General features: G+C 42.5%; 1 protein-coding gene across 2 annotated transcripts in view; it reads left to right on the top strand.

The window, feature by feature from the left end:
• The window catches only part of LOC121541639 (ephrin-A5), a 50674-nt gene extending 45600 nt beyond the window's left edge, over nucleotides 1–5074 (top strand). The window contains exons 3-5 of one of the 2 annotated variants that reach the window (XM_041850803.2): nucleotides 2604–2669; nucleotides 2805–2885; nucleotides 3165–5074. In XM_041850803.2, coding sequence (XP_041706737.1) covers nucleotides 2604–2669; nucleotides 2805–2885; nucleotides 3165–3289 — 272 coding nt within the window. In that variant the 3' untranslated portion in view covers nucleotides 3290–5074. Of the gene's footprint in view, nucleotides 1–2603; nucleotides 2676–2804; nucleotides 2886–3164 lie in introns of both variants that reach the window. The other variant, XM_041850802.2, reaches the window with a different exon arrangement.
• The last annotated feature ends 17659 nt before the right edge of the window (nucleotides 5075–22733 follow it).

Below are 22733 nucleotides of genomic sequence, written 5' to 3'. Positions count from 1 at the left end.
AAAAGCTGGATATCTCACAGTAAACCATGTGATATCAGTTTCAGTATCACATTGCATGTGTCTGATCTGTCAAGTATAACTAAAGAGTTACATTGTTAGATGATACTAGCACATGTTGTAACACTACTGGACAATAGAGCTGTGAACTTACAGCAAGTAAGTCAAATGTTTGGGGGTTGACATGTGCTGGTGTCAACGACTCAGTGCAGAGGACAGACAGACACCCCTTTGTCCCCCCCTGTGGACAGTTAACCCCCCAGGCGACGAGAGGAGAGGAATGGGTGCGCTGGGACGTGGGGTGGGTTAAATCAAATGGATGACACCTGCGGTTGGCCCTGGGTCTGTCCGTCCGTCTGGCAGACAGATGCCTGCAGGAAGCCATCAGGGGGATCAGAGGGGGCGGCCTGGGGGGGTCAAAGTTCAGCATGTCCTGATGGCTGGATGTGAACCCGGGATTCTCCCAGGCTAAGGCTGCATGTTTTTCTAAAAGAGCCTATAGGGAAGTGTGATCCAAATCTCAGGGGATAGAAATCCAATTTTCTGGGGAGACAGTTGAGAGTCTGTCTCTCCCTGTGTGACTGGGGCTGACTGTCTGCTGTAAAGCTTCAAAAGCCCAGGTCCTGCTCCGTACACAGTCTGAAGATCTACATAGATAATGAGATGAACCCTGTTCAATAGTGTGTTTGTTCCACTGGGTTTTGCTTTGTTCTGACAGATAAAAACTGATCACAAGGGAATCATCTGATTCCATCGTATTCATATCAGATCTCCAATTCATCTCGGGTCTATACCCAGAGTTAAGTTACACGGCATCTGAGCACCTAGCTTGTGTCTGGTCATGTGTGTGTCTGGTGGTGTGTGTTTGTTCGGGAGTGTCTGCATGTGTATAGTGTGCGTGCATGTGTGAGACGTTTATGGGACGGTGTGTGTTCATGAGAGGACGTTTTCTGGGTTCGTACTTTATGTTTATACTCTATGAGTGTCTGCATGAGGTTTACTGCCTTCCAGTCTGTCTACTCTGCCCTGCTAGTCTCCTCCACTGGGATGCATGGCATGACTAACCAGGGATCCAGTGTCGCAGTGCGTGAGACATGGTCGTAGAAAACCAGCTCACGGCTGTGTGGTGTATTGTGGAGCCCAGGCTCTGTCTGTCTGTCTGACTGACTGGGAATAGAAAGGGAGCTAGTGCAGTCTGGTCTGAGTGCCTGCCACTGTAGGGGTGTGAGGTAAGTTACACGATACTCGCTGACACAGACAGAAGAGCCATGATTGACACCACACTGCCAATATAACTCTCTTCATCAAGTTCTAAAGGCAATTTTTATCATGTTTCATAGCCATGCTAAGTGTTTTAAAATGGGAACCCCAGTCTACAGTCATGGAAATACTGACAATGCTCGTTTTTATCGGGAATCGACTGCCAGTATCGGGGAAGAAGAGTATATCAAGATAGATGATAGGCTATAGGACACTCTATAGACAAACTGTCTCTCTCTCTCTCTCTCTCTCTCTCTCTCTCTCTCTCTCTCTCTCTCTCTCTCTCTCTCTCTCTCTCTCTCTCTCTCTCTCTCTCTATCTCTCTATCTCAAACACACACACACACACAGAGAGCATGATAGTGCCCTGAGGGGTGGGTGGGGGTTTATGTCTAGATTAAGAGCAGCTTGAGACCCCAGGCAGGCCAGGAAATGACGGGGTCAGAACATAGTACTCTCTGGGAAGGGGGGGAGAAGAGAGGCATTCTATAGAGGGGATGAATACAAGCACGGGTCAGGGTCTGTCAAACTAGCAACAAGAACAAGATCTCAGTCACAACCTACTTTCAGTATAGAAGTGTGATAGGGCTTCAGAACTATTGCTTCTCAAGACATCACACAATATAAAACACCTGCAGTCTAGTTTGTCACTTTGGTGACTATGTCCTAGGTGACATTGTCTTGTTGTTGACAGGTCAGAAGATGGAGCGGCCTGAATTGAAGTGACTTGCCACCATAGGGATTTTGTGAAGCAGCTGTCATATTCCAGTTAGCCAGGGTAGACGTCTGTGTAGCAGGGTTGTGCTACTTTACTGCTAATAGAACCCAGTGGCAGGTGTTGACAGCCTCTGCAGCCAATCAAATCATTCATAGCAGATGGTGATGTTACTCTGAGCCAATCAAATTCTGTGTTGCAGATGTGGACAAAATTTGGAGCCAATAGAAGTTTGAGTAGCAGGTGCAGACAGTTATTTGAGCCAATGGAAGTTTGAGTAGCAGATGCGAATGTTTCTCGAGAGCCAATCAAAATTGAAGGGGGCAGGTGTTTGTGTTATTTAAAGCTAATGGAAGTCTAAGTCGCAGATGTTGCCCTCACTCAATAGCCAATAGGAAGATGTGTTTCAGGTGTTGATTGACATTGCTAATTCGTACATGTGGGCTACAGTATGCTAAATTTATCACAAGTTGTATCCTTTGAGATCCTATAAATAAATTGAATTTTCACCTTGTTTGGGGTGTGATAGCGCTCTGTTTGACGTGTGTCTGTACAGAATAGCTCTCAGTTCTTTGCTGTTAGCATTGAAGTATGTAAGCATTGTTCCTAACATATCTGAAATATTTTCACAGCTTCCACCATTGCTGACAATGGAAGGAGAAGTTGCCTACGACTGAAGGTGTTCGTCAGACCAGCAAGTAAATGTATTTCTGAAAGAACATGCGATTCTCTATTCTTTCAATCTGTGGACTTTTATTGCATTATGTGAAAGTTTTAAATCAATCTTGGGCTCGCTGTGAATGTTCACGTCCCACTCTCTCCTTTTGTTGCAGACAATTGTGTGAAAACTGTCAGTGTTCACGATCGGGTCTTTGACGTCAATGAGAAAGTGGACAATTCCCTAGAACCAAGAGGTTTGTATGACTCTATAAAGTGTGTGTGTGTGTGAGTGTGTGTGAGTGTGTCTTTGGGTATGTGCCTGCCTGCCTGCGCTTGTGTGTGTACCCAGGTATGAAAAATGATATTTCCTGATACAGAATTCCGAAGGGGCTCTTATTCTCCCATTCTACCAACGGAATGGACAAAGCCACTACTCCATTTCACACGTTCATGTTTCAGTCGTTGCGCGTGAATGATGTCTCTTCTCCAGTGATTCTTATCTCCTTCTCCTCTTTCCTCTCCCCTCCATCTAGATGACACCAGCCACGAGTCAGCCGAGCCATCCCGAGGTGACGTCAACTCCGTTGGCCGGGTTCAGACCGCCGGCCTGCTGGTGACCTCCTCCCTGCTTTTCTTGGCGGCCATCTTGTCTTCATAGCGCCCAGCCTGAAGGTTTTAGACAGAGCGGAGTGGACCGCCCTGACTGGACCACAGGCCCCCCACAACCCCCAAGGAGCACTTTTTAACAGACAGTCTCTCTCAGTGCAAGGGAGAGGAGAGACTTTTAAGTGGAAGTCCTTTTTATAAACGTTGCTTTGGGGAGTTAAGATGCCAAAAGCCTTTTTGACTCTCATTTTGTCATTTTACTTTCCTGTGAATTTTGATATTTGAAGGCCATGGTATGCCATTGAATTTGCCCTCCACCCCCTCTCACACACTAACACACACACACACACATGCTCTCTCTCTCTCCCTCCTCTGTAGCCACACCAAACATTTTGCAAGATTAAACAACGGAACAAAAACATTTTCCAAACCCCCAAATGACTTTGATTGAGAATATGATGAAGTCTTACAGCAAATTACAATTGATAATTTGAAGAAGGCTTGTGACTGATCAGATCAGCCAATGGCAATGAGGCCAAGGCATACTGGCAAATCAAATGAGGACAAGGCATGCTGGCCAATCAACGGTGAAACAAGGATCCAAAGCCATGGTTGTTGCTCGGTGAAATCCTGTTGTCAAGCGGAGGGGGCTCAGTTATTTCCTTGCCTTTGAAGAGTCCATTAGAAGTTCCTCTCAGGTGATGGGGGTTGGATTCAATGACTCAGAGACTGGGGGAGGACGTTTGAGATTAACCGGAAAAATGTTTAGTACTTCGTGTCCTTGTAGGGGAATTAGTGATCGATTAATGTATTTTTGAAATGAATCAGATAATTCAAGTTTAGCAGCCAACATGGGTGTATATTTGCGAGGAGCGTGGGAGTTGATATGGTATTTTATCAGGCAAATGTATTTTCCTATTTATTGTTGAGTCCATGAGCTCTTTCCCTTTTCTGATGCCTGTCCTGGTTCAGTCACTGTAACTACAGCAGAGAGAAGCCCAGAACATCCCACCACTAAAAAGCATCACTCTCTCTTTTTGTTTAGGACAGATATACTAATATTTCATTACTCATACACATTAAATATCTGGGCTTGGACTCAAAATATAATTGGATTGTTTTTATCAAGCAGAGTTCAGGGAAGAGGACAGAAAGTCGGATGTTGTATCAGGGTGTAGGAATGTGAGTTATAACTGTGATCTTCTCTGTAACAGTAAACACTAACTATATGCTAACAACTCAGCCCATATTACGATCCACTACTTCTTTTGCAAACATTGTCATAACCTTTACCAAACTACAATTATGTACATAAACACAAAGTACAGGGATGACAGCATTCTGTAACTAATACGATTCGTTTCAATTATGTTTTTAGTAATATTCTTGGGTTCTTCCCCAAGCAAACAGCACACACTTTCATTGATATTGATAGGTTAGCGACCATGCAGTGATGATCAACCCACACGTCCCCACAGTTCTCCTAAGGTTGTGGTAACGTTGTGGACATAAGGTTCCTCTATAGCAGCTGCAGCTCTGGTATGATTTAGCCGTGTCTTTGATGTTGTGTAGAGCGGCGCCCATGCAGACCACATGCTGGGGGGCCATGCGCTGGTTATTTCTGGAATGAAAAAAAAATGACCACCAAAGAGAGAGAGAGAGAGAGAGAGAGAGAGAGAGAGAGAGAGAGAGAGAGAGAGAGAGAGAGAGAGGGAGAGAGGTGTCCTGTTCAGCCCAGAGGTAACTTTACCACCAGAGGACCGGAGTGAGTGATGAGGTGAGAGAGAGGCCCAGCTGAGATCAATAGAAATTGGCTTCTCAAACACAGCAACACAAGGTAAATATTTCCCTCAGTCCCTTCACTCTCTTATACACAGTCTATTTAGTGTACTGACACTCACTCACCTCCTTTGTAAAGGTCGAATGGACTATCAGTGAGAAATACATTTAGCCTCTGCAGGCTGTCATTGTGGGATTCAGTTTGACCAAATCTGTAGATACGAAAAGTAAAAATTCATTGTCACTGACATTCACTTCAGTCAACATTGGGAAATAAGGATCAGCTTGTCTCATGGATACTGTGTATCCAGCCGGAGTCTAATATAAAGTACAGTGTTAGAGCAGTGGTTCTCACACTTTTTTGAAGGACAACCAGAGTTAAGGGAGACATTGTTGTTAGTGAGAAAAAAGGAAATGTTTGATATAAAAAAAACTGTTGATTTAATTCTTAAATGTCTTTTTGTATGAGAAACATGATCAATGTTACAGTCTGTATCTGTAAATTCTAAATCCACGTGCAGTTAGCATTTTGTGTAAGCTTCTCAAACATGAACTCTGCAGTATGTGTGTGTGTATGTGGAGGTTGAATTGCCCAAGTTAAGGGCTCTGCTATTGGAAGTGCACTATATCCATCCATGCCCATCCCAAGAACCAGACCACGCTCCTATCGCCCTCCTCTTTTGACCAGACCTTTACTTAGTAGTATTTTCATCTTGAATGTGGTTTAGGTGCCCAATGTTTCGAGTTCTTGTACATGCCTAGTTTGTCTGTGGTCTCTCCTAATCTTCACTCCAATGGTTTCAGAGGAAGCTTCAGTAGTCAGTAGCACCATGTTGTTGTATCTGAATTCAGGAGATGGAATGTCAATTTTTTTGTAACGCTTGTTGAGTGCTGATTTTCTGTGCATTTCACAATGTCCGAATCAGTTAACTGTAATTTTATATTCAAACGTTGATGTACAGTATTAGATGCAGTTTTGTTACAGGGTGAACAGTGAGTCTGATAGGAGGAGCTCTTCACCTGAATTTGGTACCTGTTACTGTAGCCATTTAGCCTGAACCCGATGTCACTGTGCCCTCCTATGTACCCTGTCCTCTGTATCTGTCTCTGTCCCCTGGCCTCTGTCCCTGTCTTCTGTCCTCTGGCCTCTGTCCCTGTCTTCTGTCCTCTGTCCTCTGTCCCTGTCTTCTGTCCTCTGGCCTCTGTCCCTGTCTTCTGTCCTCTGGCCTCTGTCCCTGTCTTCTGTCCCCCGGCCTCTTGTCTCTGGCCTCTGTCCATGTCCTCTGTCCCCTGGCCTTTATCCCTGTCCTCTGCCCCCTGTCTCTTGGCCTCTGTCCCTGTCCATGTACTCTGTCCCTGGCTTCTGTCCTTGTCCTCTTGTCCCAGCCCTATTGTCCTCACTTCCCCAGACTGTTGTAACTCCTTTCTTGCTTCCTGGTCCTTATCGCTTCACCAGAATTTTCTGCAAATGTATTTCATACGAAGGCCATTATTTGTAAATACACATGTTGGAGCAGCTATGACTAACAAAAAAAAAAAAGATTTAATAAAAGTTATTTGTCATTGTCTCTCAAATTTGTAATGTCTTTTCATTTTTATGTAAATTGAATCACAGCTGCTTTGTCTAATGGATGGAAAATTAAATAGAGCCAAGCTTTTGTTCATTGCTCTTTGACAAAAATTGAAGAGAACTGTCAATAAGCAGTACGTGTTAGGCATCCAAAGTTGTTTAATTACACGCCCTACTACTGAACAGCTGTCATTCTATTATCTGAAGTTAAGTCACAACTTCAAACAATCATACTTGAACCTGCAATGTGTTGAGTGATTTCTTAGGATCTCTGCCAAAAACTGCTAGGCTTCTCTCTCATGATCCTTGTTTTCTCTGTGTGTCTATCCCTTTCTCTCTCTCTCTCTCTCTCTCTCTCTCTCTCTCTCTCTCTCTCTCTCCCCCCTCTCTTTCTAATGAGAGTAGACAGTGATTTTGACACTGAAGCCCTTTGCCAAACAGCAGTGTTGTTCATATGCTGATATATCTGCCAATTACAATGTAAGCGAGAGCTTTAGAGGCCTTATCAGACATTTAGGTTACAATCTCACAGAGACTCTGGGAACCAAACACAACTAAAGGTCAAGAACAGAGTTCTCAACCAAGAGAGAATCATTATAACGATCATGTGTTTTATCTTCAACAACAAGACAGAATTGGTGGAGAAAAAGCACTGGTCTCATTCAAGGCAGATGACCTGTGAATCTGCTTGCATTCTTTGACCTTCCTTCCTCTCCTTATCCAGTGACACCTAAACCCACCGCCACTCTACATCACAGTCCTGAGGGGGCCACACACACTGCTATTCTCAGCCAGCACTATGGTCTGGTATGCTAACTGAAAGACAGACAGATTATCATTGACTTTTAGTAAACCATGAATGAGGGTTATCCTCTCTCAGGAATGTGTGTACAGTGCGTACAGTAACCCGGACTCGGAATACCCCAGTATTGTGTCGCGGGGGGTTTACCTTGAAAGAGAATCAGGTGAAGTACCTTCCATATCCATACTGCCTTATGTTGAGAGGATTAAACTGGTTAAATCCACAGTCTTGTTCTCTTTAATGGGATTACGCAGAGAGATTTATGTCTGACTGTTCTGTGGATCAACTTTTGACAATGAAGAACCAGTGATTAATACGAGGGATATGTTTCCACCCCTGGGAGTGTGTGGTACATGCTTCATTTGACATGATCTGTGTTAGATTGGATTACTATGAATGTGTTATTAAATATGAACCACCTCAAAGACAGACAGGGAGAGATAAATAGAGGGGGGGGGGGTTAAAAAGATGAGAGGAGGTATAGCTGGATCATCATCCTTTGAAATGTAAGCCTAGAAGCTGTTTTCTGTCTGTTTCTTCATCTGTGATGAGTCTCACCCAGCAGATGCCTTAGCGGAAAACCTGCCACCTTGAGAAATGTCAACAACAGGAAGCGAATGGTGTGTTTAGTCTGGCAGATAACCATGGGACACCATGACATTATAGCCTTGTTGGGTCTACAGACCCAGAAATGGAAGGTCAGCTGCTGAAGACTAGAGATCTGCATCCAGCATAGATGAAGGAGATAATTATGGAAAGTAGTCATAAGCATTCATATAGGAGCATGTTCTCAATGGTTAGGAGCTGGATGTTCTGACTGAAGTATGTCGCCTGAGGGATCCACACACAGATACACTGTATCCTGAGGGCAAAATGGGATTTGATGATCAAATTCAAACTTTGTTTGTGAAACATAATTAACGGAGTGGTATGATTTACATTTGTCTTCTAATTCCTCATCCTGTTTTTCTCCCTCATATCACTGTCACACCTCACGCGGCGACTTAATTTGATCTCCCCGGGGAAGCTTTTAATATCTACTTTAATTCAAACTTTATTTCTGTCCTCTTCATTTGGCTGATGGTTTGAGCAGATGGGATTCTCACTCTGACTGACACAGGAAAAAGAATGGTTCAGGAATGAGATGGAATATTAGCACCCAAAAGACAGTATCATCTCTTTTGAAGAGGCGGCCTTTGCCCCATATGGCTGAGTGATAGGAAATTCTTATGACGAGAAAGCCTCTTTTAAAATCATCATAAGAAATCCTACCGCCGTACTGTATTGAACTTGGCTAGGGACAGCTTACTGGTCGTCAGATAATAGACCTCACAATGGCTCAGTGGCCAATTTTAGGCCCTATTACTGAAATGAAGCCCTATTCAGTTTTATATAGGCCATCTGTAACTCTACTCAAAACTCTATAAGATGGAGTGGAGTTGAGAGTATTCATCCCTCTCTCGTCTTTCTATGGCAGAGACGACCCCGAGCTGAAAGGGATTTCTGAGGAGAGAGATGGAGCCAGAGAAAACTGAGAAAACTGAGTTCTAAATCTATAATCTAGACAGACACATGTAGGACAAGAAAAATAATTGACCAAGCGAAGACTGGCCTCTATGTCTGATCAATGAGCATTGCTGTCAGTTTCTCACTTTGAAGAAAAATGGTTGATTCTCCTATACCCATTTCAGACAGAATACGTGGTATATTACCTGTAAAAATACAAGGCAATGTTTATATGAGCCCCTTTCAAACAGTCCCTTATTTTCTACTTTCTTGCAGGTATACCCCTTTTCTACATATCAGTGGGTAACTGGCAAATTGGGAAGGGTGGGGGCAGGGGGTGTTGTTAAACCATGGGGGCTGTTTGCATTTCAAATTAGGGAGGCGTTAAACAATGATAGTGCTAATGAATTTACCTGCAAACAAGCAGAGAACCATTCACACAGACCTGATACCTGTATTTTGGTTACTGGGTCTGTGAAAATGCAGGAATCATGACTAGGTCTTTAGGTGGGGATTCAATGTTTTTTTACCACCTATGCCTTTCAGATATACGACAAAGCAGGCAAAATGAAGCAGACATGGTAAATTAGTGGGATTTCAGTCTGTGTATAAAATGGATACTAGTATGGCGCATACCTGTGATAAGGCATTACTTCAGGTGTGCAAAAGTTTTTATTCCAGGAAGTTCTCACTTGAACAGGAGAAATATCTGTAATAACATCACATGTATTACATTGTGAAAGTCATCCTACAATGTGATGGGTCATGAGTAGTTGCTGTTCCAGACTGGTTCCACTTTTGCATTGAATTGTGACATAATAACATAACAAGAACCACAAACAATATGCTTTACACAAGCCAGGGCATGTGGGATAGTAGAGTCCTCCAGGCTACAGCAGGTGTTTCCAGCAGCCTTGGGCTCCTGGGGCCCACCTGACCCACTACACAGTCATACACATACGTCCCAGGAGCCAGCTCTTAGAGAGGACAGGACAGCTCAACAACACTCTCGTTCACTGAGGTAACAGCCACAGTCTCTGCTCTTAGTACAAGGTAAGAATTGTACAGAATTAGTACAAAGTTAAACGGGACAGTCAGTGCCATGTGTCAGACAGAGTTTGAGTTCGGGAGCCTGTCTGCTGTGTCTGTGTGAGAAAAGAGTACAAGAGACAAAATGAAGCTGAGTCAACAGTGATTCAGTTTTGACATTTGAGTCATTCAGCAGACGCTCTTATCTAGAGCGACTTCCAGTAGGAAGTGCATACATTTTGGTACTTTTTCATACTGGTCCCCCGTGGGAATCAAACCCACAACCCTGCAAGCGCCATGCTCAACCAACTGAGCCACACAGGAGGACTAGACAGTAGGTGTAATTAGAGCACAGATTATACTGCTTTTTACGGGGTAAATATTATCTCTATATTACTCGCAATGATAATATGCAGGGGTCACACATGCGCACGCAAGCACCCACCCACACACACACACACTTTGCATTCCTTCCTTTATGTGCAGGAATTCTAGTGAACTCACAGTGTTTGACATTCCTTCCTTTTATAGGTATGTTCTTTGTTAATTAGGGTTAATTAGGTTGGCTTTACAGTTTGGTGACACTTGGCTAGAAGTGGCAGAAGAGTTTCCATGTGAGCTGTGGTCCAGACTGGGGATCAGTGGGGTGTCGTGGCTAGCAGACAGATGCTATAGGGTTTGATGGATGACTGACCATTACTCACACACTGCCACTCACTGGCACAACTCCCAGTGCTTGCCAGGAGCAGGTAGGGAGTGATGGACAAAGCCAATGAGATGTGAGAGAAGGGAGGGTAGTTACTGAGGGAACTACTGAGCCAAACTGGGATTATTTAATTTAATTTGGATCCCCATTAGCTGACGTCATGATGACAGCTAGTCTTCCTGGGGTCCGACAAGAGATAGTAACGGTTCTTCACACAGACCACTAATGTTACCCTATCTATAAAAGCAGTGTCTAAAAAGGAGGAGAGGAGGAAAGGAGAAAATGAAGAAACCAAGGTGTTTAATAACACTGAGTAGACACACAATGATGCAGTATAGGCCATGTCAAGTTCTGTAAGATCCCTCAGCTGGGTTTAAGCAATGTACACACAGCATACGCTTTCTGTCTGCCATCGCTTTTTCCATACGCTGTCAAAAACCGCCTCAATAATCTAAGCTCACAGAGGCGAGTGAAAGTGAATATATCTTTGCTTCAAATGTGTCAGGCAGAAATTAGGCATGTGTAAGAATAACAAGGCATATCAAAGTTATGAAGTAATGTTGGAAATGTCCCATTGTCCCAGTCTGACGCAGAGAAACTCGTCCATTTATTTTGTCTCCTCAAGGCTGGACTACTGCAATGCACTCTTCATCGGGATCCCTGGCAGGAGTCTCCAGAAGCTCCAGTACATTCAGATCAGCGCTGCCAGGATCCTGATGAAAGTGATTAAACATCAACAAATCACTCCCATCCTGGCTTCCCATCTCAATCAGAATCGAATTCAAAACCCTCCTGCTGACATTCCAGTGCATCCATGGCAATGCCCCTCCATACCTCAAATAACTGCTCATATCTCATATCCCAACCTGCAACCTCCTATCAAGCGATAGCCTGTTCCTCCACGTCCCCAGGACCAAGCTTTGCTCCATGGGGAATCAGGCTTTCTGCTCGACCACCCCCCGCCTCTGGAATGCACTCCCGGACAACCTGAAAGCAACCAGACAACCTGAAGGCACCACAGACTCTAGGCTCCTTTAAAAATGTCCTAAAAACCCTCCTCTTTAGGAAGGCCTTCCGCTAGATACAGCTGTGTTCTTTGCTGTCCTTGCCTCTTTTGTAGCATCAGCGGTGTCATTTGTGTCAGTCGCCCTGTCTAGTTGCTTCCTTTTTCTGTCTACCTCTCTTGTTTTTATTTATTTTAATGCACTTGCTGTAGCACATTGAGATTGTTTTTCAATGAAAAGCATTTTATAAATTCAATGTATTATTATTATTATGTGTGAAAGGACTGTATAGAGGAGGTGTGTGTGTGAGGAGCAGTTGGAGGCATAATGTACTCTGTCGGTGAAAACATTCCCTGTATTACTACAACACCGCCACCGTACCGTTGACACCAGGCAGGATGGGGCAATGGACTCATGTTGCTTACGCCAAATCCTGACTCTGCCATCAGCAGGACGCTACAGGAACCGGGATTCGTCAGACCAGGTGATGTTTTTCCTCTGTTTTTAGCTGATAGGAGTGGTCGTCTGCTGCAATAGCCCATCCGTGACAAGGACCGACGAGTTGTGACAAGGACCGACGAGTTGTGCGTTCCGAGATGCTGTTCTGCACACCACTGTTGTACTGCACCGTTATTTGCCTGTTTGTGGCCGCCTGTTAGCTTGCATGGTTCTTGCCATTCTCCTTCGACCTCTCATCAACGAGTAAACCCTAGACCAGGGGTCTCCAACCTTTTCTAGCATGAGATGAACATTTTTTTTATGAAACATTTCGCGAGCCAAAATTATTTTCTAGATTTCAAATAGGCAAATTTTTCTCTTCTCCTCTGCAACTCTTCCCCGGGTCCTTAGTGTACACGAGAAAGTAGTGCACTATGTTTTCTGTTAATATACCTCATCAAATAATGGTTAATTAACAACTAAGGGGGGCCCTAAAAAATCTGTGATTTTTCCCCAAAACGTATGTTTTATATTTTCCCAAATTATGTTTCTCAGTTATATTTTTCCTGGTTTTAGATATTTTTTTGTTTTTTCACTCTCACAATTACAATTGTTCATAGTGAAACAACACAATTGGATGTTCTGTGCCCATGTCAATACTTAAACCACACCAGAAGAAAATTGTTTTTAGGTCTGGAAGAAAACGAACACATTTTGATTTGAGCGAAATTCCCCTTTAATTGTGCATATGGCCCTTTAATTGTGCATCTAGCCAGTGAGGAATGTGCCGTCTAATGTGCCGGTCTAGGATGGTTCTGTACTGATGCTGTTCATTTCATGGCAAAGTTTGCAAATAACAAATAATAGATACAAACGATATGCTAACTCATGATATACTTCTGCCAGGTAAGCCTACTTTGCAGTTAACATTTAATTGAGAAGGTTTTGGGGAAAGTATTTCTGTCAACCCACAAGGTGGTTATCACATCAACTGGCTAAACATGGAGTGATAACAAGGGGTAGGCCTGTGCTTTTTTCAATTTTCTTTAATAAAAAGTAGGCCTATGGCATATCCTCTCATACCACCTCAATTCGATTATTGGTTTTAACTTAACAACCCTTCACTTTCACTCAGGTAGGCTATTTAAAGAGTGCATGGTGGGTGGAGGAATTGACCAATAAATGTTTGGATATAGCAGCCTATAGCCTAATTCTGTCTGTCAAACAGGTAGGCCTGCCTCTTATTTCTTAAATAGGAAGAAATAGGCTCCAACACAAAGCCCTCTTGTTGTTAGTAAATTAAAATGTAGATGGTTGAAATGAATTACGCCTACTGGAATTTGCCTATTTTAGCACCATGAGCTGTCCATTTCCGATTGATTGTGCCACGGCTGCTGCTTCAAGTTTCAGCACCACAATGTAATTTACTCAAATCTGGCTTATTGTGAGGTCAATAACTCTGATAAATAGGCCTACATCATGGGCAAGAAACATATTGTTTTTAATTAAATCAATTATAGTAGTAGCAATCTGTCAAAGTTGACCTCCAGTCCTCCATCTCATCTTCACACTCTCCTTCTCAAACTGAACAGAACATAGGCTACAGGCTAGTCCGCACGCAAGATAGTGTATTTTTTGGACTATGCCTAATCAAAAATTATTTTCGGAAGAAGCCTTAGACTCTCCTCCTGAACTGCTGTCATAGGCCTACACAGCACAGCCATTGGTTAAGCAGCACACAAAACAGTTTTTGATCAGCAAGAGCAGAGCAGGCTGGGGCTCAGGGTTGGAATATCCATTGCAGTGTGTAACGCAGCCTAGTTTTAATCACACCATCCCAGCAGCTATCTTAGAAATATAACTTTGCTCTGTGCTTCTCCAAGCTTGCACTTCGTAGCCTATAGCCTATAGGCTATGGATAATTTGATTGAGACCACACTAAATAGCCTATAGTCACAATTGATATTGTGAGCCCCAGCATAGAATTGGGCACACATGATATATAGCCTAATAAGAAACTAATTCTAAAACACTGAGAAATATTGAAATTTCATCAATTACATGACCCTCCCCTGGTTTAGATTTTTAAAAAAATACTAAACCCTCCCCCTTGAAAAAGCATGACCCTCCTCCATTTTCCTCCAGGTACCCATAATGTAAATTTTGATACATCCCTTAGGTTTTCCCCAAGGCTTGTTTACATCTAGTTTTCTGCCATATTTTTTGCTGCTGTCTTAAAGTACAAGTGCCCATTTGATGCCCATTCACAATTCACAGCACTGTAATAAAATACATTTCAATCGTAAATAAAACCCATTAACAGAAGTCAACTGGATCTATTTGTATCTGTTTAGGAAATAGACCATTAGTAAATAATCAAATATATAACCCAATGAGCCAAGTCTGATGTTGTATTTCGAGCCAGTTCGGCTTCCCTCCCAACATGTGTTCTAAATGAACCTTTAAATATCTTTCCTGGGTTTATACCTGTTATGCTACTGCCAATGAAGTGCAGCCTTCAGATGGGTAACGGTTCATGAGCAAAACTCAGGAGAAAGCAAATAAAGCCAATGTTTCATATCTAGTAAAATACTCCATCATTGTGTTCTCTATTCTCAACCCACTGTTCTCTCATATATGAGAGTACTCAATGGTCTACAGTATGTGCTCTATGCCATTGAGAGGGAACATGTCAGTGGAAAGTTACAAACAGAGGTTAAACTGCAGGGGAACTGGGAGGGAACACAAACCACCATCCTTAGTTTTTATGATCAAGGAAAGCCTAAACCTAGTTTACTGTCTATAACTTCCATTTATCTGACAGGAACATTTGTTTTCAGACTCCTACACAGGCTTATATCTTAGGCTTACATGTCAATGAGGAACATATCCACCGACCACTATCAAGGGATTCTTAAGATTCGGCATCATCACATTCTCAGCTTCCTTTTATCCAGACAAAACAGAGCGGGTATGTAAAGCTGGAATCCCTAACAGAATCAAAGATGCTGTTGGAACTCTGTCAAGAAAACGACGTAATGAGATGTGAGTCATTCCGAGTCAGCCCCGATGAGAGTTCCCCCCTGTTCCTCCTGTTCCCCCTGCCAAGAGTCTGAGGCCGGCCTCAGGTCAGCCCCGCTCTGTGATTTATGTGCTTCTTTATCAGATATAATGAGCCTTTTCACAATTAGCTTATAGCCACTATCAGAAGCCAGCCAGCGCTCTGTCAGTCCTGACCCACGCTAAAACAGCTGCTTTTTAACGACACAAACCCGGGGTTTCTGTTTAATGGGCGGATATCGCCGCTACGGTCGCAGGCAGCCGCAGCTCATTATGCCATCTCATGAGAACGGCTCTCACCTCGGCACAGAAATGCACCGGCTCCATTCTCTCCCTGCTTCCACAGCCCTTTGAGTTTTTAGAGGGATGGTAAATCACCTTTCTAAATAGCCAGCCGCTGACTGCAGGGGTCAACATTGTTTATGGAAATGTAGATATATCACTGAGCCTACTGAGCACTGTGTCTCTGTCTAAACTCCATCTATCAGCATCTTAATCACCACAAAGTAACCCACCTGGGGAACTGAGGCCTTAAGAATCCCATTATGCTAAACGTTCATTCTACCTTGCCATTTAGACCCACTGAACCTGCTGAAGTGCTCTACTGCAGAACGGTAGCCTGCGTTACTGACTGCATTATTGACAGGATGTGGCTGAACCCTTCAATCTAAAGATCCATGAATGTGGCAATTAGTCAGTAGTGGAGGCAGCATATCACTTTGACTGTTCACCCGGACAGTTTATAAGGCAGGGTTATACTGTAATCCAAAACCACACTCTATTCAGCCTGCCCGTTTATTAGTGTGTCATAGAGCAGAGCTCTAGTGCTTGAATCATTGGTTCCACAGGCTCAAAAGGAGCAGGTAGGAACAAAACACTAACAACGAGCTGTGAAGTAGAGGAATGACTCATAGATTAGATTAGATACATTTTTGATAAGATCCATGGATCTATGGATTATATGAACTAAAGCATGAATAATTTCTAAATTAATAGGCCTATGCCAGTACAAAACTTCAAGATAATGATGTTACGTCTTCCAGGTGAACTATTCATGGTGCCTCAACTCTTCAGAGCACAATGAAGCTTTGATTTCTGAGAAAGCCTTGTGCTTGCAATTGGAGTTCATAAATAATATATGAACACTCCAGTCTTCAAGAAATAATGTGCTTATATAGCACATGGGGATGTGTGAAACTTACTCCCTAGCCTGAAGTGTTGCCACTTGCACCACTTGTTAACTTCTCGGTAGAGCCGACTGGTAAGACGCTTCGAGAGTGCGGTCATGTGTGCTAGCAAGGCAGAGGTCCTGGGTTCAAGCCTAAGTGTGAGCCGAATCAGGAGGAAGCGGTATTCGCTAAGCAAGCAGTGTGACGTCCTTTATACTTAGTAGGCATTTTATGATACTGCCTTGGCAGTAAATCATTTAGAAAAGATTCAGTGTCGTGGAGAATGCACTGCAAACAAAAGCCCTCTAATAAATGGCCATCCATATGAAATACAAATGATCTCTCTGAAAAGCATTTCCATAAATAACCTAACTCTGAGTCAGTCTTCCATGTTGATTTGCCTGATTTTCATTACATGTCTCGCATTTCCATAAATTGATGAGAAATTAGTGACAATGCTGAGAGGACTATGTTGTGGGGCTTCAGTTTGATTACTTTGCAGAAAAATATCAGAACAATCTCTGGACCACATGCGTGCCTTTTCCGTGCTCTGCAAATAAGGCAGTTCATTTTCTCAAGGACAATGTATCAACTTCCAATTCAGAGCTTCATTAGACAAATACTAATCTTAAAACTTAACGAGATTCTCTGGTACTTTTGTATACTTTTTAGCCTGGGACTTCGTGGCTAATTGAGGTAAGACAGTAATTATGCTCATAGATTATGCATGTATGAACTACACATTGACACATCCTTCCCAAAGCGGGATGTTTAAAAAATACTTTGTTGTTGCCAAAATTTCAGTGCATCTTTAATTACAGAATTATGCAAATGTGTTCTAAGATGTCAACTTCCCTTATCATCATAAAAATTAAAAAGTTGAAATCAACCACTCAATCAAATAACTTTTTCCGACTGTGGAAGTCCTGGGCATCAATAAGTTGGTTGAAGCAAAATCTTGTTCCCATGATCTAAGTTATATCTCCATGCTTCAGGCTCCCAGCATGCATCACTGCATGGTGCCTACAGAGCCAGACTTTCTGGCACACTTAGGACCACTTGGGGACCCTGAAGAGAGACTGGGACTTCCTCGGAGTCTCCTTCAGAGTCACACAGATGTAGTAAGTACATAACATGAGACATTGAAAAACAACCGACATGTACGTGTTCGTGAGAGTCTCATCTTTCCGGAGGGGTCATATTAGTGTGTAGCCCAAACTGTTCGGACGCTACAGACAGAAGTTGGCAGATCGGCTGTACCAACATCAGACGAGTCCCAAGACGCTTGTGGGGGTTGTAGAGCAAAACGGAGAACACCATCATGTTCCTGAGAGTTTCATCTTTCAATAGAGAGTTCATAATACATACAAATATTGCATGTAACAAACAGTTATATGGCCTGCAACATGGTCAAGCAAGTTAATGTTTTCGACAGTTTACTAAACAACTACTAATTTAGAACCACAGAGTTACCGCAAGTCACCACAAAGACAACATGAGCACTGCCTCTGCTATTTCAGCACCATTTCAACTTAAACATTTAAACATCATCAAATCAACAAGGCTATATATGCTAAGTTTAATACACTGAAAACAAACGTTATGATACCGAAAACAATTTTGTCCAATCAATGTTGCTAAATATCACGTGGCTGTCCATGGGTACTGATTTGTGTGTTGTGTGTGTGTGTGTGTGTGTGTGTGTGTGTGTGTGTGTATGTGTGTGTGTGTCCATGCGTGTGGGTGCAAGTAAATTTATTTATTTATTTTTAACTCACCCTACTTGTAGACTAGTTGAACGCCAATGCCATCCTCCTCTCTTGCATGTTGGCAAAACGTTCTATGGCTCTGTCATATAGTACGCTTTTAGTTGTTGTTGTCATAGGCTACCTAGCTATTATGCTTGCTAGCCTGACTTCCTTGCATGGGCAACAATGAACCAGCTAAGTTAGCTAGCTATTTAACGTGAGTCTAAAAGGCCTAGGCTACATCTAGGCTACATCTTAAACTTCAATCGTCTCAGGCCAGTGGCACAATATATTCATTTATGGTTAGATTAGAATCACCTTCATAATCATTGGCCTGTACAAATAATTAAGTCAAAACCACAAGTCCAAAGGCCCGATTTAGCAAGCTACCTACTGCAGGACATCAACACAAGCAGACCAAATTGATGTTTTGCTTAGGATGTGATTTGATTGGTGTGAAGCCAAATCCAAACTGGCCTCCCTTGGGGGCTGTTTTGCTGCACCAGGACAACCCACAATTGAGCTCAGCCCAACGCTGATTGGCTAATTATTTTATATTTTTGTTATCAGAGAGGACAAATGCTTGCTGGTATCAATCAATCAAATGCCACGACCGCAACATGTCATACTCTTTTGGTCCAGACAGGAATCGGATACATGGGTCCCCGCTTGGATGATTTCTCCGGTGAGATTCAGCAACTTGCAAATTGACTACACCAAGTTGAATTAATCATTAATTCTCATATGATTAAAAAAGTATATATATATATATATATACTCTACCGGTCAAAAGTTTTAGAACACCTACTCATTCAAGTGTTTTTCTTTATTTTTTTACTATTTTCTACATTGTAGCATAAATCAAAACTATGAAATAACACATATGGAATCATGTAGTAACCCAAAAAGTGTTAAACAAATCAAAATATATTTTATATTTGAGATTCTTCAAATAGCCACCCTTTGCCTTGATGACAGCTTTGAACACTCTTGGCATTCTCTCAACCAGCAGGTGTGCCTTCTTAAAAGTTAATTTGTGGAATATATTTCCTTCTTAATGCGTTTGAGCCAATCAGTTGTGTTGTGACAAGGTAGGGGGGTACATAGAAGATAGCCCTATTTGGTAAAATACCAAGTCCATATTATGTCAAGAACAGCTCAAATAAGCAAAGAGAAACGACAGTCCATCATTACTTTAAGACATGAAGGTCAGTCAATACGGAACATTTCAAGAACTTTGAAAGTTTCTTCAAGTGCAGTCGCAAAACCCATCAAGCGCTATGATGAAACTGGCTCTCATGAGGACCACCACAGGAATGGAAGACCCAGAGTTACCTCTGCTGCAGAGGATAAGTTCATTAGAGTTACCGGCCTCAGAAATTGCAGCCCAAATAAATGCTTCACAGGGTTCAAGTAACAGACACATCTCAACATCAACTGTTCAGAGGAGACTGTGTGAATCAGGCCTTCATGGTCGAATTGCTGCAAATAAACTACTACTAAAGGACACTGATAAGAAGACGAGACTTGCTTGGGCCAAGAAACATGAGCAATGGACATTAGACTGGTGGACATTTGTCCTTTGGTCTGGAGTCCAAATTGGAGATACTTGGTTCCAACCACTGTGTCTTTGTGAGACACGGTATGGGTGAACGGATGATCTGGTTGAGAGAATGCCAAGAGTGTGCAAAGCTGTCATCAAGGCAAAGGGTGGCTACTTTGAAGAATCTCAAATATAAAATATATTTAGATTTGTTCTACACTTTTTGGTTACTATATAATTCCATACAGTGGGGAAAAAAGTATTTAGTCAGCCACCAATTGTGCAAGTTCTCCCACTTAAAAAAGATGAGAGAGGCCTGTAATTTTCATCATAGGTACATGTCAACTATGACAGACAAAATTAGATTTTTTTTCTCCAGAAAATCACATTGTAGGATTTTTAATGAATTTATTTGCTAATTATGGTGGAAAATAAGTATTTGGTCAATAACAAAAGTTTCTCAATACTTTGTTATATACCCTTTGTTGGCAATGACACAGGTCAAACGTTTTCTGTAAGTCTTCTCAAGGTTTTCACACACTGTTGCTGGTATTTTGGCCCATTCCTCCATGCAGATCTCCTCTAGAGCAGTGACGTTTTGGGGCTGTCGCTGGGCAACACGGACTTTCAACTCCCTCCAAAGATTTTCTATGGGGTTGAGATCTGGAGACTGGCTAGGCCACTCCAGGACCTTGAATGCTTCTTACAAGCCACTCCTTCGTTGCCCGGGCGGTGTGTTTGGGATCATTGTCATGCTGAAAGACCCAGCCACGTTTCATCTTCAATGCCCTTGCTGATGGAAGGAGGTTTTCACTCAAAATCTCACAATACATGGCCCCATTCATTCTTTCCTTTACACGGATCAGTCGTCCTGGTCCCTTTGCAGAAAAACAGCCCCAAAGCATGATGTTTCCAACCCCATGCTTCACAGTAGGTATGGTGTTCTTTGGATGCAACTCAGCATTCTTTGTCCTCCAAGCACGACGAGTTGAGTTTTTACCAAAAAGTTCTATTTGGTTTCATCTGACCATATGACATTCTCCCAATCCTCTTCTGGATCATCCAAATGCACTCTAGCAAACTTCAGACAGGCCTGGACATGTACTGGCTTAAGCAGGGGGGACACGTCTGGCACTGCAGGATTTGAGTCCCTGGCGGCGTAGTGTGTTACTGATGGTAGGCTTTTTTACTTTGGTCCCAGCTCTCTGCAGGTCATTCACTAGGTCCCCCGTGTGGTTCTGGGATTTTTGCTCACCGTTCTTGTGATCATTTTGACCCCACAGGGTGAGATCTTGCGTGGAGCCCCAGATCGAGGGAGATTATCAGTGGTCTTGTATGTCTTCCATTTCCTAATAATTGCTCCCACAGTTGATTTTTTTCAAACCAAGCTGCTTACCTATTGCAGATTCAGTCTTCCCAGCCTGGTGCAGGTCTACAATTTTGTTTCTGGTGTCCTTTGACAGCTCTTTGGTCTTGGCCATAGTGGAGTTTGGAGTGTGACTGTTTGAGGTTGTGCACAGGTGTCTTTTATACTGATAACAAGTTCAAACAGGTGCCATTAATACAGGTAACGAGTGGAGGACAGAGGAGCCTCTTAAAGAAGAAGTTACAGGTCTGTGAGAGCCAGAAATCTTGCTTGTTTGTAGGTGACCAAATACTTATTTTCCACCATAATTTGCAAATAAATTCATTAAAAATCCTACAATGTGATTTTCTGGAGAAAAAAATTCTCAATTTGTCTGTCATAGTTGACGTGTACCTATGATGAAAATTACAGGCCTCTCTCATCTTTTTAAGTGGGAGAATTTGCACAATTGGTGGCTGACTAAATACTTTTTTTCCCCACTGTATGTGTTATTTCATACTTTTCATGTCTTCACTACTATTCTACAATGTAGAAAATAGTAAAAATAAAGAAAAACCCTTGACTGAGTAGGTGTTCTAAAACTGTTTACCTGTAGTGTATATAGTAGGACAAAATTAAGAGTTGTGTGTTGTCATATTCATGTGACTAGTCCTATACTAAGTACACTCTCCAAAAAATATTTCTTCCTCCATTCCTTAACATTAGAGAATTGGTGAAGGCATTGTTCGTTTCCAGGTTCCCGCCTCATTGCTTTCACCAATCTAACCATGTCAGAATCAGATCAGGTGATTAAAAGAAGGAAGACACAGTAGCACTATCATTCCATCTCATCATTGATGCTGCTTTCAAAGGTTGATCATTATTCAATGCCAGTGAGTTACCACTCAAGTGAACATGTATCTAACTTGAATATTTTCCCTTTGTTCATCTTCATATAGATCTTTTGGAATAGATTAGGGACAGATATAAATTAACAGTTGAAACAGTTTGTCAATACAATGCATCATAGTTTAAGCCAATTTTCAATGCTATTTGTGATACAATTTGCTGATTTCCCATGGCCACCCCTGACTGGTGCTTGGTCCTCCTTCTGCCCCCACATTAAAAAAATCCTAGAAACGCCCCTGGAAGACACCTATCATGTTATTTAAGTGTATTAAATTCAAAAGCCTGTGGTTGTGAGATAAAAATGTATGCACTCATTCAGCCTATCATCCACCTAAGAGTGAGCTATTATCCTTTTTGGGGAGATGACTTCTCATAAGACTTCTGATTACACCGTTATCACCTTTAGGTAAGTCATCTGTTCCAACTTTCTATCCTGTTGCTGTGGTGAAAATGGTCTGATTTCAGTCAGACATTACTACATGACCCAATCACTGAAAAGGTCAGGCTGGTCATCCCCTTCCCCCACCCTGTTCCATTACAGACATACTTAAGGCCATCTCTAGGAGGGCTTGTATTAGACAAATCAAATTGACAGTGCTGGGTGACCCAGACTGAGATTCATATCAGAGGAGAAGTTTATTTATGTTATGGGTGGAGAAGAAGCCAGGATGTTCTTGTCATAGAATCCAGCTCCCTCTCCATTTCCTACTGAAACCTCTTGGGAGGACCTTTCACAGGGAAAGATGTTACATTGTTGTCCCATACTCTCCCATAGTATCCTCCTAAATTGTCCCACAGTGCACTGCCAGAGGATGTTAAATCAGTGGCTGACCTCAATTCTGTGGTTTGCTCCACCATATTCTCTGGTCTATAATGTTTTTGACATAC

Source organism: Coregonus clupeaformis, chromosome 27 (genome assembly GCF_020615455.1).
Source record: "Coregonus clupeaformis isolate EN_2021a chromosome 27, ASM2061545v1, whole genome shotgun sequence".
Taxonomy (NCBI): domain Eukaryota; kingdom Metazoa; phylum Chordata; class Actinopteri; order Salmoniformes; family Salmonidae; genus Coregonus; species Coregonus clupeaformis.
This window is presented reverse-complemented; position numbering and strand designations above follow the sequence as displayed.